This window comes from Aquarana catesbeiana, linkage group LG01 (assembly GCF_042186555.1).
Source record: "Aquarana catesbeiana isolate 2022-GZ linkage group LG01, ASM4218655v1, whole genome shotgun sequence".
Taxonomy (NCBI): Eukaryota; Metazoa; Chordata; class Amphibia; order Anura; family Ranidae; genus Aquarana; species Aquarana catesbeiana.
The window spans coordinates 287,746,706-287,765,966 of record NC_133324.1 but is presented as its reverse complement, the minus strand read 5'-3'; the positions used below and the strand labels follow the sequence as shown (position 1 = coordinate 287,765,966).

Sequence of the window (19,261 nt, the reverse complement as noted above, 5' to 3'; positions counted from 1 at the left end):
GTGGGGGGGACAGTGTGAGAGGGGACAGGTGGGGGCCAGTGTGAGAGGGGACAGGTGGGGGAGACAGTGTGAGAGGGGACAGGTGGGGGGGACAGTGTGAGAGGGGACAGGTGGGGGGGCACTGTGAGAGGGGACAGGTGGGGGGGACAGTGTGAGAGGGGACAGGTGGGGGGACAGTGTGAGAGGGGACAGGTGGGGGGGACAGTGTGAGAGGGGACAGGTGGGGGCCAGTGTGAGAGGGGACAGGTGGGGGGACAGTGTGAGAGGGACAGTGTGAGAGGAGACAGGTGGGGGGGCCAGTGTGAAAGGGGACAGGTGGGGGGGCCAGTGTGAGAGGGGACAGGTGGGGGGGCCAGTGTGAGAGGGGACAGGTGGGGGGACAGTGTGAGAGGGGACAGGTGGGGGCCAGTGTGAGAGGGGACAGGTGGGGGGACAGTGTGAGAGGGGACAGGTGGGGGCCAGTGTTGTGCTTAACTTACATGAGGAGCCCATATGGAAGAAGAAGCATGCTTCCTTGTGATGTCCGCAAGATGTCCCTCCAGGCAGCACAGTTCACTTCCCGAGTACCAGTGTATACAATGGAGAGGGGAGGGGCCTCTGACCCAAGCATGTATCAGCAAGACTCAGAGTGTACAAGCAGAGGGACAAACTGGGTGCCTGCTCGGGTCAGAAGCCCCTCCCCTCTCCATTGTATACAATGATACTCAGGAAGTGAACTGTGCTGCCTAGAGGGACATCCCGCAGACATCACATAGCTGCTGATCGCCCCCTCCTGCCCCCCTCCCCTGTATAGTTAGATACCAGTCGGAGGTACAGGGGGAGGTGCGGCATCTTCAGGCCCCCCCACACTGGCAGAATGCCTGGGCCCAGTCGCAAGTGCGACTGTTGCGACCCTGGTAATTCCGCCACTGGTGCCCGGGACCCGGGACAGACCTGCTAATTGCAGGATTGTCCCGGGCAATCAGGGACACGTGGGCACCCTAGTACAGGCACACTACTTCTTCTCCAGCTTCCTTGTTGCTTAACCCACAGGCTTGGGCTCTCTGACTGACTTTACCGTGCAGACATGCACACTTCTCCCTAGCTCTCCTGGACTCCTCGGGAGGGTGGAGCCCAGAACCACGGTCAGGTATTCTAAAAATAGGCCAATACACACCTGACCAGTCAGTGTGCTGGTAGATCACAAAATCAGGACCCAGGACTGGGGATTACATCCCACCCGGATTGCTACGAAATCCCCGGGCTCCAGGTCCCAAAACGGATTTTCCTAAACAACGAGGAAACTGAAAAGCCAGTTTTCTCCCAAATGAACAAATCCCCTGGAGCCCCTCAACCTGCATGGTTGAGAACCCTACGTCCTTCCGCTGGTGGGGTACCACACTACCACATTTTATATATATATATATATATATATATATATATATATATATATATACCATAGGTCCTTAGATACAGTTTCCTCTCCAGCTAGGAGAACAGTGAGTGGTACAGTAGTGACACGACCACACTCAGTTCAGATATAATGACTGAGTGCCTAGGTGCCAGAAGTGAACTGCCATTTCTTAGTAGTATTTCAAGGCAACTAGTAAATATTTCAGGGAACTGTTTAGGTACAACTAATGCTTCAACATGTTTTCTAGAGATAGAAAATCTTCACATTTTGAGTTCAGCTTCCTGCTTGTTTTTTTTTTTTTTTTTACTTTTTGGGAGCTGCCATAAACCTACCTTCACACATGGGACTACAGCTGACCATGGTGCTCATCCATGCTCCAAAAGAGAAAAACTGTGGGGGATCAGGATCAACTGAAAGTTGACAACTTGTAATATTTTTATGTCATTTAATCTGGTAACCAAGTGATGTGCTTTACAGAAAGCCTGATTTTCAGAAATGACACAATTGCAGAGATCACATAAAATGTGTAGGGATACATTCACAATTACATGAGTGTGTGTATAAAATAATGAACAAGTTGTGTTCAAGGTGTGGCTATGTTTTTAAATATTTAATCACTTTTTCACTTTCTACCAGGGAGCTTTCTGGGGATTAATTGTTGGATTGTTAATTGGTCTGTCGCGGATGATTGCAGAATTCGCTTTTGGTACCGGATCCTGTCAGAAGCCCAGTAACTGTCCGAAGATCATCTGTGGGGTGCACTACCTGTATTTTGCTATTATTCTCTTTACTGCAACCAGCATCATTGTTCTGGCCGTATCACTAATGACCAAGCCAATCCCAGACAAATATGTGAGTAAAAAGTGAAACATTGTTTCTTTGTACATATTTCATTTTGCCGCACAAGTAAGATTAAGAAGGGCTTTATACTCTTGGCATTTGACATGACTTCTTGGAGTCAGGGCAGTGTTTGATCTTCTGGCACTACTTTTTTTTTTACAGATCACCACATATTGGTCTAGGTATAGATAGGGGCTGCAACTACTCTTTATAGATGGACCCTTTCCTGAACATATGTGCCAAACTATAATGGAAGAAAGTTTAGGGGTGCATTCACACTGCAATGTGTGCATTGAGCGCAGGTAAACACACATGCGTTGACGTGTGTTGGCATGCTGAGCTGCGGTGTATTGCGTTTTTAATATGCACTTTTTTCTTCCTGGAACGTAGAAAGGGTGGCATTGCAGAGGTGCCAAACTTGTGTTGGCCTGCTGTTTTTCCTGGGTTAAGTTGCGCTAACATGCATTGCATTGTTTTGCACTAAAAAAATAAGGTTTACTCTACTTTTTTTCTACTGCAAACAAGACTGAACCACTCAACTTTGCATAGAGTCATGTGAAGAACTCTACCTTAGTCACCACCACTACACCAATGTGCGCTACCCCAATTACCATCATTGCACTGTCACAAGCTACATCACTGACTGCCACTACACCGAGACCCGGGTCACCACTGCACCACACATTTTTCGCACCTACCACCTCTGAATTGAAGTGCTGCCTGCATTGTCTGCCACAGCCCCCACAAGTGCTTCTCCATTTGTTGCCACTGAACCAACATATGATTATCTACTTACTACCACTGCAACTGCATGTGCTTCCCCACACACCACCACAGCACCAGTCCACACCAGCCCACTGACCACTACTACACTGACTTACACCTACGCGCTCAGTCTACATTCACATCTATGTGGCTGCGCTTGATGCGTTTTTCAGGCACAATTTTCAGTGCGTTTTGCATTTTTAAACCTGCGTTTTTGCATGCAGTTTTCATGCATTTTGCGTTTTACATTTTTGTTCTCTTTAAACGCACTGTAAACACACTGTATATAGCTGGTTGCTAAGGAGGGGGCCTGGAAGCTGGCCGCCATGTCCTTAACAACTGATGAGTCATCAGCTGTCAGCGGGCTTCCCTGCTGAAAGCTGAATGTAAAAAAAAAATAAATTCCCTGCAAAAAAAAAATGGCAAAAAACACGTCTTGGGGTTCCCCCCCAGGTCTATACCAGGCCCTTTGGGTTTAGTATGGATTCAGAGGGGACATTTTTTTAATAAATGGCGTGGGATTCCCCCCTCCAAATCTATATCAGACCCTTATCCAAGCATGCCGTCTGGTAGGTCAGGAAAGGGTGGGGACGAACGAGCGACCCCCCCTCCTGAACAATACCAGGCCGCATGCCCTCAACATGGGGGGGTGGGTGCTTTTGTGCAGGGGGAGCTCTGCCCCCCCCACCCCAAGGCACCCTGCCCCATGTTGATGAGGACAAGGGCCTCTTCCCAACAACCCTGGCAGGTGGTTGTTGGGGTCTGCGGGCGGGGGCTTATTGGAATCTGGAAACCCCCATTAACAAATGGGCCCCCAGATTCCACACCCGCTATGTGAATGGGTATCGGCTACATCGTACCCCTACCCATTCACCAAAAAATCTGTGAAATATCAACAAACTATAAGAGTTGGTTTTTGACAAGTCCTTTATTAACCACTTCAATACAGGGCATTTTCACCCCCTTCCTTCCCAGACCAATTTTTAGTTTTCAGCGCTGTCGCACTTTAAACGACAATTGCGCGGTCGTGCGACGTTGTACCCAAACAAAATTGATGTCCTTTTTTCCTCACAAATAGAGCTTTCTTTTGGTTGTATTTGATCACCTCTGCGGTTTTTATTTTTTGCGCTATAAACAAAAGAAGAGCGACAATTTTGAAAAAAACACAATATTTTTTACTTTTTGCCATAATAAATATCCCAATTTTTAAAAAAAAAAACAAATTTTTTCCTCAGTTTCGGCCGATACATATTCTTCTACATATTTTTGGTAAAAAAAATCACAATAAGCGTATATTGATTGGTTTGCGCAAAAGTTATAGCGTCTACAAAATACGGGATAGATTTATGGCATTTTTTAAAAAAAATGTTTTATTTATTTTTTTTACTAGTAATAGCGGCGATCTGTGATTTTTTTCGTGACTGCGACATTATGGCGGACACATCGGACACTTTTGACACATTTTTGGGACCATTCACATTTATACAGCGATCAATGCTATAAAATTGCATTGATTACTGTATAAATGTGACAGGCAGGAAAGGGGTTAACCACTAGGTGGACACGAGGGGTTAATTATGTTTCCTAGGGGAGTGATTCTAACTGTAGGGGGAGGGGACGCACAAGGGGGAAGACCGATCAGTGTTCCTCTGTACTGGGAACACAGATCGGTCTCCTCTCAACTGACAGGATGTGGATCTGTGTGTTTACACACACAGATCCACGGTCCTGCTCGGTTAACGGGCAATCGCGGGTGCCCGGCGGCAATCGTGGCACACGCACTGGGTCCCGAGGAATGCCGCCGGCGCACGCCCCCGGCGGCGTGCGCACACCCCCTAGACGGCCGGGAAGCCCAGGACGTCATATGACGGCCACCCAGGATGGGAGATCCCATCTGTGGCCGTCATTTGACTGTGGGCCGGTATTGAAGTGGTTAAATAAGAAGCCTGGAGCGAGCTTCTCCCGTTGCCGTCATCTCCCGTTGCTGTCATCTCCGTTGCCGTCATTTACCGTGAAGCTGTCTTCTTCCTCGCCGCCGCCATCTTCTTCTTCCTCGCCGCCGTCTTCTTATTCTTCGCCGCCTCCGTCTTCTTCTTCCTCGCCGCCCCGGTCTTCTTCATCGCTGCCGGTTACCCGCCAAAAAACAAAAAAAAGCTGGTCTTGTCTGCTCTTATATAGGCATGGGGCGTGGCCATCCAATGACGTCGCCTGGAGAGCCTGCCTCTTGTGAAGTCATGTGATGTCACAAGGGGCAGGCTCTCCGGGTGGCAGCAAAGAAGAAGACAGCTCCACGGTAGATGACGGCATCGGGAGATGACGGCTCTGGGAGAAGATGGCTCCGGGCCTCTTATTTAATAAAGAACTTGTCAAAAACCGGCTCTTGTAGTTTGTTAACATTTCACAGTTTTCTTGTATGATGTTTTCACAGTATGATGTACCCGATACCCATTCACATGGGGGGGCGGGATCTGGGAGCACCCTTGGTAATGGGGCTTCTAGATTCTGATAAGCCCCCCGCCCACAGACGCCGACAACCACTGGCTAGGGTTGTCGAGAAGAGGCCCTTGTCCTCATCAACATGCAGGCAAGGTGCTTTGGGGTGGGAGGGGCCAGTGGCGTTGCAAGGTGAGGGCGGGGGGTGCGGACCGCACCCGGGTGACACCCGCCAGGGGGGGGGACCCATGTATAGCAGAACCGCAGCCGCTGACACCGCCCTCTGCCCTGTGCCTCTCGTCTCGCTCACTCTGTGTCCCCCGTGGAGCAGACTGAAGCTGCCTCCTCCTCTGTTTACATCCAGTGAGGAGGAGGAGCTTCGAGTGACACACACCTCTGTGTGTTTTTTCTTCCGCGGCCACGCTGTACTGAGGTACTGTACTGTACACTCTAAGTAGATTAGTAGATAGACATGTGCAGGGGGGGGGGGGCGCTGTGGGAGGGGAGAGGGGTGCTTATACTGATGGGGACTCTGCACTAGGGGGATTCTATACTGATGGGGACTCTGCACTAGGGGGATTCTATACTGATGGGGACTCTGCACTAGGTGGATTCTATACTGATGGGGACTCTGCACTAGGGGGATTCTATACTGATGGGGTCTGCACTAGGGGGATTCTATACTGATGGGGACTCTGCACTAGGGGGGTTCTATACCGATGGGGACTCTGCACTAGGGGGATTCTATACTGATGGGGACTCTGCACTAGGGGGATTCTATACTGATGGGGACTCTGCACTAGGGGGATTCTATACTGATGGGCTCTGCACTAGGGGGGATTCTATACTGATGGGGTCTGCACTAGGGGGGATTCTATACTGATGGGGACTCTGCACTAGGGGGATTCTATACTGATGGGGTCTGCAATAGGGGGATTCTATACTGATGGGGACTCTGCACTAGGGGGATTCTATACTGATGGGCTCTGCACTAGGGGGGATTCTATACTGATGGGTTCTGCACTAGGGGAGATTCTATACTGATGGGGTCTGCACTAGGGGGATTCTATACTGATGGGGTTCTGCACTAAGAGGGGGTGTCTCTATTGATGGGGGGTCTGCACTAAGGGGGATTCTATACTGATGGGGGGTCTGCACTAAGAGGGGGTGTCTCTATTGATGGGGGGTCTGCATTAAGGGGAGGTTATATACTGATGGGGGTCTGCACTAAGGGGTGGTTAAATACTGATGGGGGGTCTGCACTAAGGGGGTGATTCTATACTGATGGGGGGTCTGCACTAAGGGGGTGATTCTATACTGATGGGGGGTCTGCACTAAAGGGGGGTGTCTAATCTGTGGGGGTCTGCACTAAGGGGGGATTCTATACTGATGGGGGGGTCTGCACTAAGGGGGTGGATTCTACCCTGATGGGGGTCTGCACTGAGTTTGGAGGTCTATACTGATGGGGGGTGTCTATACTGATGAGGGGGGTCTGCACTGAGGATGGAGGTCTGTTGTTAGTGAGGGTGATCTATACTGAGGGAGGGGGATCTATACTGCAGGATCTGTACTTAGCGGAGAGGGGTCTGTACTGAGGGGGGACTATAGTTGGTGGAGGGTGGGGGGGAGGGGGGTGACACCAATTTTTTCAGCACCGGGTGACACCAACCCTAGTGACGCCACTGGGAGGGGCAGAGAACCCCTGGCCCCAAAGCACCCACCCCCCCATGTTGAGGGTGCTCTCTCGCCCCCCCCCCCCTTTCCTGACCTACCGGGCAGCATGCTCAGATAAGGGTTTGGTATGGATTTTGGGGAGGACCCCACGCCATTAATTTTTTAAAATTTTAGCATGGGGAGTCCCCTCCAAATCCATACTAGACCCGAAGGGCCTGGTATAGACCTGGGGGGAACACCACGCCATTTTTTTCCGCGAATCCCATACACACAATCCCATACCCATAGTTGATCCAGAGGACGGCAAAAAACCCCAGCAAAGCATGGTCCAATTGCTATAGCAGGGGAAAAAATTCCTTCCTGATCCCCCAAGAGGTAATCTGATTTTCCCTGGATCAGAGGCTTAACTAAAACCATCAGGGCCCTGGTGCAAGAAGGCACGAAGGGCCCCACTGACCCCCCCCTTCCATCCGTCCCGGGGCCCTTCCCTCTGAGCCTGGAACACTTCCCACTAATCCCAGTGGCATGACATTATACCCCCTGCTGAACTCAACCCATTCAAGTGAATGGTGCTGCTCTGCAAGCGCCCCACAACTGCATGTAATGCACATGGTTATGGCATGCTAGTGCAGATTTGAAGGGGTTAAAGCAAGCGGTGCAGAGGCAATATGACGCCTCCTTACTGCCTGTCAAATGATCTATGAAGAGCAATCTGAATGCTAATTGCTCTTCAGAGACCTAAGCAAGCCCTAATTATTTTTTACATTTTTTAGACAGTTTTTAAAATATATTTATTGACTTTTTTTTTTTTACATGTTTTACAACTGTTTGGCTTTGGTGAAACATCAGGCTCTAAACCAGTGTTTCTCAACCTTTCTAGTGTCGGGACCCCTTGATAAAATTTGCCAAGTTGTGGGGACCCCTTACAGTAAAATTATTTTCGTAGTGTGGGTTGTCAGCACCCAAGGCAAGACAAGTAATTTGCGCCCCTAACCCATGGACATTTAGCGCTCCCTGAGTCCCTTCCACTTGTACAGTATTAAAACCCCTTATGGTACATTTTAGGATGTACCACTCTTTCTCTTTTGTTCTTCTTTCTTTTTGTTTTATCTCTCTATCCTAATTTCTTTTTTCTCTGTTCCTCCCCCTCTTTTCCTCTCTCTACCGTGTATTCTCTATTTTTATTCCTTCTCTTCCTCTTTGGTGGGGGGTGGGGGGGAACGGTATGAGTGGCAGTGCTGGGGGGGGGGTTGGGGTAAGTTCTGATCAGCCAACTTGGGTGCTCTTGATGTCATCTGCTGATCTGAGAACTGTAGTAGGGACTTTTAATGCAACTATAATCACAGGTAGTGTTACTCACTGTGTCTCTGGCTTCACTATGTCTCTTACTTTGTGGTGTCTTGTAGCAGGGGCACCTATGCCGAAATCAGGAGATAGGGTCTCCTCCAGCCCCTCCCACTTCACACCAATCAGCTGACATCTAGTCTCTGCCCCCCAGCCATGCCGTGAACTGAATGGTCGGCTGCAAAGAGGCTGAGTGGTCGGCCGTGGGCACCAGGAACAGTTCAGCTGGGCGGCCACTGGCTCCAGGGACAGCCCAGCTGGGCGGCCGCAAAAAGGCTGGGAGAGTGGTGCAGGCTTCAGGAACAGCTAAGGATTTGGTGACCCCTGGCAAATCATCATTCGACCCCCAAGGGGGTCCCAACCCCCAGGTTGAGAACCACTGCTCTAAACAGACCCATGATAGCTCACTTTTGAGATAGGAACACCATGTGGCACCATGTTGTTTGTGAAAATGTATGTGTTAGCAGATGTGTGGGGGTGCCATTAACAATTAATGGCACTGCGGTGTGTCTATTAAAGGACAGTGCGTTTGTGTGTGTGTGTCAGGACAATTTTGTCCACATTCCTGTCATGCAAAAGGTACAAAACTAGCCTCATAGTGGGCACACATCAGGGTGCTGCAATTTGGCAGCAGTGTGATTGTATGTGTGTTTTACATATGGTTTTATGTGCACTCCCATTGAATTCTATTAGGCAGTGTGTTTTCTGAAAGCACATCAAATATGTAGCATGCAGGAATTCGATGTACTTTCATGAAAACGCATGTCCTAAAAATATTCATTAGTAGCGTACCATAAACCGTGTATAAACTGCTCATACAATCACACTGCGGCCAAACTGCAGCACACTGATGTGAGTCCACTATTAGGCCCCTTTCACATGAGTGGACTGATTGGGTCAGTGTGTCTGTTTTTCAGGTAGACCCAATTGGACCCTCCATTCTCCTCTATGGAGTGACAGGTGTAAACAGAAATGCGCCCGTTTACACCTGCCGACATCCAATCCGATCTGCTAAAAACAGACAGATGGGGATCCCCATCTGTCTGGTGGACCGGATTGGATGGCAATTGGGTGTAAACAGATAGGTGGTCCGCTTACATCCGCCCACCCAGAGAGGAAATAGAGGAAAACAGGCTGTGTCTGTGTCTGCTCTGCATAAGTGGAGTGGACATGGACCAGCCATCCGTCTGCTCAGTGGGAATTAGTGGACAGATTCTTTACTGAACAGGCGGACTCCTGGCAGAGCCCAACCTGTGAAAAAGGGGCCTTAGGGATAAGAAAGGAATGAATAGGTGAGGGTTTAGGTAGTAAGAGTACATGACGTATAAGTACATGAAATAAATAAATGAAGGAGTACAGAGAAAGTGCTAAGCATGCATTATAGGGACAGGACAGGTAGTAGATGAATACACTGGGATGGAAAGGGTGTCAGACATATGGGAGTGTGGAATGACCAGAGCTGAGGGGGGGGGGTTCTGCAGGGACGTGTGCAGTGCAGATTTATGGGTGGTAGAGCAGATAGGAGAAAAAAGAATAAAGTTAACAGGAAAAAAAGTTCAAGAGGATCACTGCTAACTGCATGATTGTGGAGGGAAGGTAGAGAGAGGTGCCAACCGCTGGAGAAGATGAGCAGATAAGTGAGACTGAGGAAGAAGGTGAAGTGACATGGGGAAGAGAACATGCTGAGAGCCAGGGGGGAATGAATAATAGTTGCAGAAAGAAGAAGAGGTAAGGCAAAGTTCGAGGGACTGGAACTTCAGAGCTCGGGAATCGGCACATTGTGCATACGAGGGAGAATAACAGGAGAATTGTGAGAAGCTCCCTATGTGTCCCTCGCTCCCCCCTCCTCACCTTACAGATTAAGAGCGCCCGGGCCAGGGCCCAGTTGCAAGTGCGACTGGTGCGACCCTGGTAATTCCGCCACTGCCCTGGATCGACTTTACCTATAAATGTCAGTACCCAGTTATATTATGTACATTTAGGAAAGAATCCAGGCCTTTTTTAAAGCAATCTACTGAGCTTGCCAGAACCACCTCTGGGAGGAGTCTATTCCACATTTTCACAGCTCTTACTGTGAAGAAACCTTTCCGTATTTGGAGATAAAATCTTTTTTCCTCCAGACGTAAAGAGTGCCCCCTTGTCCTCTGTGATGACCTTAAAGTGAATAACTCAACATCAAGTTCACTGTATGGACCACTTATGTATTTGTACATGTTGATTATATCCCCCCTTAATCTCTTCTTCTCAATAGGGAATAGATTCAGTTCCTCTAATCTTTCCCCATATCTGAGTTCCTCCATGCCTCTTATCAGTTTGGTTGCCCTTCTCTGCACTTTCTCCAGTTCCCCGATATCCTTTTTGAGAACTGGTGCCCAAAACAGAACTGCATATTCCAGATGAGGTCTTACTAATGATTTGTACAGGGGCCTAATGATATCTCTCTCTATGGAGTCCATACCTCTCTTAATACATGAAAGGACTTTGCTTGCTTTGGAAACCGCAAATTGGATTTTCATGCTAATATTGAGCTTATGATCTACCAAAACCCCCAGATCCTTCTCCACTATAGATTCCCCCAGTTGTAGTTCCCCCAGTATGTATGATGCATGCATATTCTTAGCCCCCAAGTGCATAATTTTACATTTATCAACATTAAACCTCATTTGCCACTTAGTTGCCCAATTAGCATTGAGGTCGGCTTGTAAATTGGAGACATCCTGTAAGGAGGTTATTCCACTGCATAGCTTAGTGTTATCTGCAAAGACAGAAATGGTACTTTTAATCCCAGACCCTATATCATTTATAAAGATAACACTTAACCTTGGGGTTCACCACTGATAACCTTAGACCAGGGGTAGGCAACCTCGGCCCTCCAGCTGTGGGGAAACTACAAGTCCCATGAGACATTGCAAGACCCTGACAATCACAGGCATGACTCCTAGAGGCAGAGGCATGATGGGATTTGTAGTTTCACCACAGCTGGAGTGCCGAGGTTACCTACCCCTGCCTTAGACCATTCAGAGTAATGCCGCGTACACACGATCGGATTTTCTGACAACAAAACCGTGGATTTTTTCCGAAGGATGTTGGCTCAAACTTGTCTTGCATACACACGGTCACACAAATGTTGTCGGAAATTCCGAACGTAAGAACGCGGTGACATACAACGAGCCGAGAAAAAGGAAGTTCAGTAGTCAGTGCGGCTCTTCTGCTTGATTCCAAGCATGCGTGAGCTTTTGTGCGATGGACTCGTGTACACACGATCTGACTTTCCGACAACATGTGAAGTTGTCAGAAAATTTGAGACCCTGCTCTCAAACATTTGTGTGCGGAAATTCCGACAGCAAATGTTCGATGGAGCACACACACAGATTACCAGGTCCAGCAGAGCATCATTCCTAGTCGGGGCCTCAATAAACTGGACCATAAAATTGTCTTGTAATAGGTTTATACATTTTTGCCCTTTAACTTACCCAGTAGTGCCATTACTCCAGTCAATTTCTGGGTAGTTAAAAGCTCCTAATTATTTTCACTGTCCCAGCCCTTGCAGCCCTTTCCATCTGTGCAAGGAGCTGAGTCTTCACCTCCTCACTAACACTAGGAGGTCTATAACAAACTCCAATGACAACCTTTGTAGTACGCCCACCCATGTACAGTTCCACCCATAATGCTTCAAACTCATACACTCTCCATCAACTAGGTCCTCTTTCACACTGGCTTTGAGATCACTTCTCACATAGAGACAGACACCACCACCTCTCCGTTTTACCCTGTCTTTCCAAAAGAGAGCATAGCCAGAAATATTAATAGCCCATTCATGAGAAGAATGAAGCCAAGATTCAGCAATACCAATTAGATCATAGTTCTCCTCGTGCACCAGAGCTTCCAACTCACCTATTTTGCCTGGTAGACTTCTAGCATTGGTGAACACTTTAATTAATTGTCACATTTTGCAAACGTATGTTGCATATTTTTTATTTTAGTACAAATAGTACCATTTCCAATGGTTGTTTGTAACATAGGAACCTTCATATCATCTGCCATAGCCCATCTTCCTCCATTCCACCCACCAATAGGGGATGACCTCCGTCTGACCTGTCTGCCCCATTATAATCTAATTCACCCTCCCCCCACAATCCTAGTTTAAATACTTCCCCCAGCACAGTAGACCCCCTTCCATTTAGGTGCACACCATCTTTAGCATATAGGTTGCACCCCAATGAAAAGTCAGCCCAGTGCTCTAAAAACCCAAATCCCTCCTCCTTACACCAGGTCTTTATCCATGCATTCAGCTCTCTAATCATCCCCTGCCTTTCCTGTGTTGCGCATGGCACAGGCAATATTTCAGCGAATATCACCTTGGAGGTCCTTCCCTTCAACTTACAGTCTAGTTCTTGTCTGGTAAAACTGTTGTAAGCAAAACAGAAAGTGAGGGAAAAATCTCTAACCGTCCCGGTTAGTGGTAAAAAACAGACATATATTATAATCTTTTCCTGATCTAAAATTTAAAAAAATATCTTTTGGGCTTGATATACACTGGTTTTATTGCATAGAAGTGAAAAAATATGACTGAACTATAACAAGAATATGTAAGGCCGGGTTCACATATGAACTGCATGTGGCTCACAGCAGGGGTCCGGTGCGTCCTGGTTCACCATTACAGGTCCTATTTCAGCCTGAATTTTGGTCTGAATTCAGACCTGAAACAGACCAAAAGACGCACAGCAGACCTGCTGTGGAGATATGTGAACCAGCTCCATAGAGAGCCGGTAAAAATCTCCTGCTATTGCGAATTGGATGCAGGTTTTCCAATGGTGGGAACCCAGCCTAAATGTTTGTCTCCAATTCTAAAATATACTAGACCACGAAAATAAGAGTAAAACAGAGGTGCTAGGCATAATGTGACAAAAATATAAAAACTTTTTTTTTTTGTAGCTTTACCGCTTGTGCTGGTCCCTGAGGAACAGCAAAGAAGAAAGAGAAGACCTTGATGCCGAAGACTGGGTTGCTGAAGAAGCATCAGATGATGACTTTGATGAAGGTTAGTCAGATTAACCAGTACATTGTTGTTAAAATAAAATAGGTGTCCTTTTATGAAACTGAGATCAGCAGCGATCCCGAGTCTCACCGCTGATCTCAGCTCATAACCAGTTTATGAAACTGAGATAATCAGTGGAGAACATGTTCTCTGCTGAATATCTCAGCACAGTGAGAATTTGTAACTGACTTCACAGAAACGGCCAGTTTATGAAGGTGCGATCTCAGTACCTCACTGGCGATCTGTGACAGAATTCTCACTTTCTGATTCACCATTTCAGAAGTGGAGAATCAGAGTGAGAAGCCTGAAACTGGTGAAATTTATAGTGTGTATATATATATATATATATATATATATATATATATATTTATATATATATATATGTGTGTATATATATATATGTGTGGTGTGTGTATGTATGTATGTATATATATATATATATATATATATATATATATATATATATATAGATATCTATATCTATATATAGATATATATATAGATATAGATATCTATATATCTATATATATATATATAGATATAGATAGATAAATAGATATTTATTGATATATATAGACTATATCTATCTATAGATATATCTATATATAGATACATCTATTATATATATTTTTACATATATATATATATATATATATATATATAATATATATATAGATATATATATATATTATATATATATAATAGATATATATAATAGATATAATATATATATATATTATATATATATAGATATATATATAGATATATATAGATATATGTATATATATTTTTTTAGATGTTCACGTCTCTGGCTGGGTTCACACTTGTGCAATGCGTGAACCAGCGTGATTCCTAAGTGGGTTTTCACATCGCACCTACATTGACATCTGCGCACCACTGCGGGTGTCAATGTAAAGTTAATGACACCCCCAGATCATTTCACAGATCACAGTGCGAACTATGTAATGGTGCAGGAATGATTTGGGGGTGTTAACTTTTAGGCCCAGTTCACACTTGTGCGATGCCGGACATCGCACAGGCATCGCATGTAATTCGCAGCACACTGCCATTCACATTACATGCGATGTCTGTGCATTGCGATATCAGCTGTACAGGTAGTATGGCTGATATCGCACCGCATTCGGTGGAAACACGCACAGGACCCTTTTTTCTGTTCGGACCAGAATCGGATCGCATGTCCGGACTGTCAGTTTGCAGTGCGATATGCAAGCTGAACTGGGGGTGTCCTTAACAATGTATTGACACTCCCCAGCGATTCGCATATGGCAGTGTGAACTGACATGTGAGTCGGTGCGATGCGGGAACCCGCAGTGGATTCGCAGTGTTCTCGCATTGCACCAGTTTATCAATTTTTATGTTTATCAATTATGAAATATATTTTATTTTAATTTATTAATAAATATTTATACTTGTATACTTTATTAAAATTATTTTTTTAATGATTATAAATGTATTTTGCATTTATATGAATGGTGTATAGCTGCATTACATATGTGCATTACATTCATTTACTATACACCATTCACATTTAAATAGGGACATGTATGATCTTTAAATATTGATAAAAACAATGTTTTTTTTATAATTAGGTTAATGTATACTGTGTAGGGGGAATTTAACTTTATTATTTTATTAATATGTTGGGGAATAATGTGTGCTGATTTGTGTTACACTTTGTATTTTATGGTTCCTCATACTGTAATCCCACTACATCACACGAGATTACAGTGAGAGGAGCCATTCTCAGGAGTTCCCGGCGTTTGTAGATCGCTCCTCAACTCAACATGAGAAGCGATCTACACACTTTCATAAACAGGCACTCAGAGGAGAGCGATCTCCTCTGAGAATGCCTGATAACTGAAAAGCGGTATTTTACCGCACTTTCATAAAAGGACACCATAGACATAAGGACCCCACTTCTCTAAATAATCGAATAATGTAAATAACTACATGTTACCATAGGTATAGAATCATACCAATGGGACCTTAGTACTCAGGATGCGCCCAACTAGTGTAATCAAATTTTCAACCAGGTACAAAAGCATTTCACAAGATGCAAGCCTTTGCTCTCTGATCAGCAAAGTTGGTCATATGATTACATAAAAAAAAATTCTGAATCTACAATAGGTCCCCCGTTCACTGAAACACAGAATCCTATTTGTTTTAAATCCTACTGCAGGACCAAAAGGGTGCTCCGAGCTCATGATGGTTCTTCAGCCGGCAAAAAAAGCTGATACAGTCAGTTTAAGTGTAGCATTTTGTTTGTCAGTTATTCATTCAACCCTTTTATTTTTACATTTGATGCAGAGAAACAAATGAGTTGGTGGAAGAAGGCTTACAATTGGTTCTGTGGGTTTGAAACTAAGAAGGCTCCAAAACTTAGTGAGGAAGAGAAGGCGGCCATGGAAGCAAAGATGACAGACACATCGGAATCGCCACTATGGAGAAATGTGTCCAATATTAATGGCATTATCCTACTAGCTGTTGCTGTGTTCTGCCATGCCTACTTTGCCTAGATGTAATGTATTCTTTATGCTGAATCCTAATAGACATTGTTTGGGCCAATCATCAAATAAAGGTTAATGGCAGAGAGCGGTACCAATTATGACTTTTTTTCTGCTTATGAGAACCATATGGATGATACAAAACTAAGGAAATATGGACGTGAAGTTATTATATGATGAAAAATCTACCCTGTGGGTAACTCCTCCTGTCCGTGAAGCCCCAATAGCAGTACATATTACACAGACATGCCCTATTGCAGGGTGAAGTAGTAGGACATTGGTAGTGAACTTCATCCACACATAACTAACCTATCCTAGGTTACTAAAAATAACCTAGGACCAATGATGGACATCATTGACTAGAATCACTTGTGTTAATGAGGGTCTATCAAAACATTTCACAGAAGAAATTGTCCAAAAGCTACAATTAATAGATAAAGAATTCTTCCATATTTGTAAAACAACTCTTGTATTTTAATAAATAAATAAACTATTATTATGAAATATAATTTTGTTACTTCATTGTCATTTGTACAACCAGTGTTGATTGACTATGTAACAGTCCATACCATCAGAACCAGCCAATGTTGCCAGAGGTAAACCTTGCCACCAGTGGCAAAGTGCATGCCACCTACGCACCACTTGCCAACATGTAGGTGGGGCCTAACCAGTGTACCCAACAATTGAATACATGGATACATAAACTTTTTCTATATTGTAGAAATTGACTTTTCACAGAAATAAGACAATTTACAGAAATGGCACTACATATATTGGAGGCAAAAGAGGGCACTGTTCCAAATAGTAACATGTCAGCCATTCATAGAAACACAGAAAGCCAGAGGAACACTTCCCTAGGAGGAGGCTATAGATTGTTCACACTGTGATCCCCAAATGTCCCTGCAGATATCTGGTTGCCAGTGGAAGACTCTTCCAGAAAGCTGACAGAGGAGACACCCTGTGAGGGGAAACCTACTCTTTTCCTCCTCAATAGGTACCTCTCCCTAATGTTGCTCCTTTTCTCTACCTGTCCAGCGGGGCTCTGTACCTATCTTACTCCCACACTGCGGAAACCTTGAATGACACAGTATCCTACTATTTCCTAGAATGCATAGTCAAGACAACTACCTTTCAGTATTCAATTGGATTGCTGTCCTCCCCAAGATGGCTGCCTAGAGCCCATAGCAGGAGACAATTATTCCTCGATGGGGTTCTGCCAGTCTGAAGAAACAGCACAGTGCCACCTTCAGGTTGAAGGATATACTGCAGCCTCACCTGCCTACACACAGTACGCTATCTTTAAATTGTCTTAAAGGATAAGTTCACCTTTTGGAAAATATTACCTGTTCCACCGTTACCTGTATTTAGGGTGGAGCATGTAACATGTTCCAGCACATGCCGCCAGGTCCCCTGATCCGTCCTTCCTGTGATGACGGGTGGGGGATCTTCTCCTTACACCCGTTGTCAAAATTTAAAAACAGCATGGCCGCCCACATGGCCATGTCATTCACCGTCAGCCACCGTGGCCGACAGCTTGTAGTTCTGAATGGACCTGAGAGTGCTGATGAGAGCTCTTGTAGTTCATTCACAAGCCCTACAGCTTTCAACAGGCAGCCCATATGAAGGTACAGCAGAAAGCTGCAGGGCTTGTCTGCGGAAGCCTAACATTGCACCTGTGATCAGTGGATCAGGGTGCAATGCTTTCCAAGCTCCTGCAGGGGAAAAAATGCTATTTTTTTCTGCAAAAATATGTGCATTTTATTATTTTTTTCAGGAAAGGCAAACTTATCCTCTTTATCTGTGTGCTTGAATATCCTGCTTTGTATCTGATTCCACAGGGAATCACTAAAGTGAAAAAACTGCTGAGCAATAAATTGATCCTGTTGGTGGAAGTAAAGTCTACAAAGTGGAGTAAAGACCAATACAGATGTCAACTCTACAAATTAGCTTCTATTTACTGTATATGTCTTCCATTTTGTGCCGTTCTAATATGTAAAACATTTTATCATACCTGCTGCATTAGTTCAGAAAAAAAAACTATTGACCTTGCCAGAAATCCAGTGCTGTCCTGTGCACTCTGTAGTCATATATCAGTCCTGCCCAGTTTAGCTCTGTGGACTACAGATTCTGTAATACATCTTAACTTGCTTGTTTTGGTTTGGAGACAAAATAAGTTGCATTTTACACCATGGTACTGTAGAATTAATCTTATGCCGTGTACACACGACCGTACTTTTTGACCAGGCTGGTCCGACAGAACAAATCCGTTGGACAATCCGATCGTGTGTGGGCTTCATCGGACCTTCAGCTGACTTTTTATTTCGAAAATCAGATGGACTTTAGATTTAGAACATGTTTCAAATCTTTACGACGGACTCGAGTCCGATCGAAAAATCAGTTTGTATGTATGCTAGTCCGATGGACAAAAAAGGACGCAAGGGCAGCTATTGGCTACTGGCTATGAACTTCCTTATTCTAGTCCCTTTGTACGTCATCACGTTCAAACGAATGGACTTTCGAACAGACTTTAGCCCGTTCATGTGTGGGCAAGTCCGGTCGTTCGAAAGTCCATCGTAACTCCATCGAAAGTCTGTCGGAAAGACCGTCGGACGTTTGATGCTGAAATTTCCGCCCATGTGTACACGGCATAATACTCTCAATAGCATGGGTAGGAATAGATCCTTATGCTGCGTACACATGGTCGGACTTTTCGACCAGACTTGTCCGACGGACGCCAACAGACCAAATCCGCCGGACAATCTGATCGTGTGTGGGCTTCACCGGACCTTCAGCGGACTTTTCCAGTCGCAAATCTGACGGACTTTAGATTTGGAACATGCTTCAAATCTTTACGTCGTAACTCTGCCAGACCCAAAAATCCGCTCGTCTGTATGCTAGTCTGACGGACAAAAACCAACGCTAGGGCAGCTATTGGCTACTTGCTATCAACTTCCTTATTTTAGTCCAATGTATGTCATCATGTATGAATCCGTCGGACTTTTGTGTGATTGTGTGTAGGCAAGTCCGGTACTTAGAAAGTCTGTTGAAAGTCCGACCGTGTGTACGCGGCATTACAGATTGCACCAGCAGAATATTCTGAACTATAAGGCACTTTTACACTGTGGCCAAAACGCACTGTGGGTGCAGTGCCGTGTACCTGCAGGTTACCCGCAAATTCCCCATGACTCCTATTAGATAGGACATTTATGGTGCGTTTTCTGAAAACACACCAAAAGTCCTGCATGCTGT

The 19,261-nt window shown here is 45.3% G+C and overlaps 1 protein-coding gene across 1 annotated transcript in view; it reads left to right on the top strand.

Annotated features, from left to right (window-relative positions):
* SLC5A1 (solute carrier family 5 member 1) overlaps positions 1-16,521 on the top strand; it is a 132,014-nt gene extending 115,493 nt beyond the window's left edge. The window contains exons 13-15 of the mRNA XM_073629246.1: positions 2,030-2,245; positions 13,385-13,490; positions 15,816-16,521. Coding sequence (XP_073485347.1) covers positions 2,030-2,245; positions 13,385-13,490; positions 15,816-16,024 — 531 coding nt within the window. The 3' untranslated portion in view covers positions 16,025-16,521. The remainder of the gene's footprint in view (positions 1-2,029; positions 2,246-13,384; positions 13,491-15,815) is intronic.
* The last annotated feature ends 2,740 nt before the right edge of the window (positions 16,522-19,261 follow it).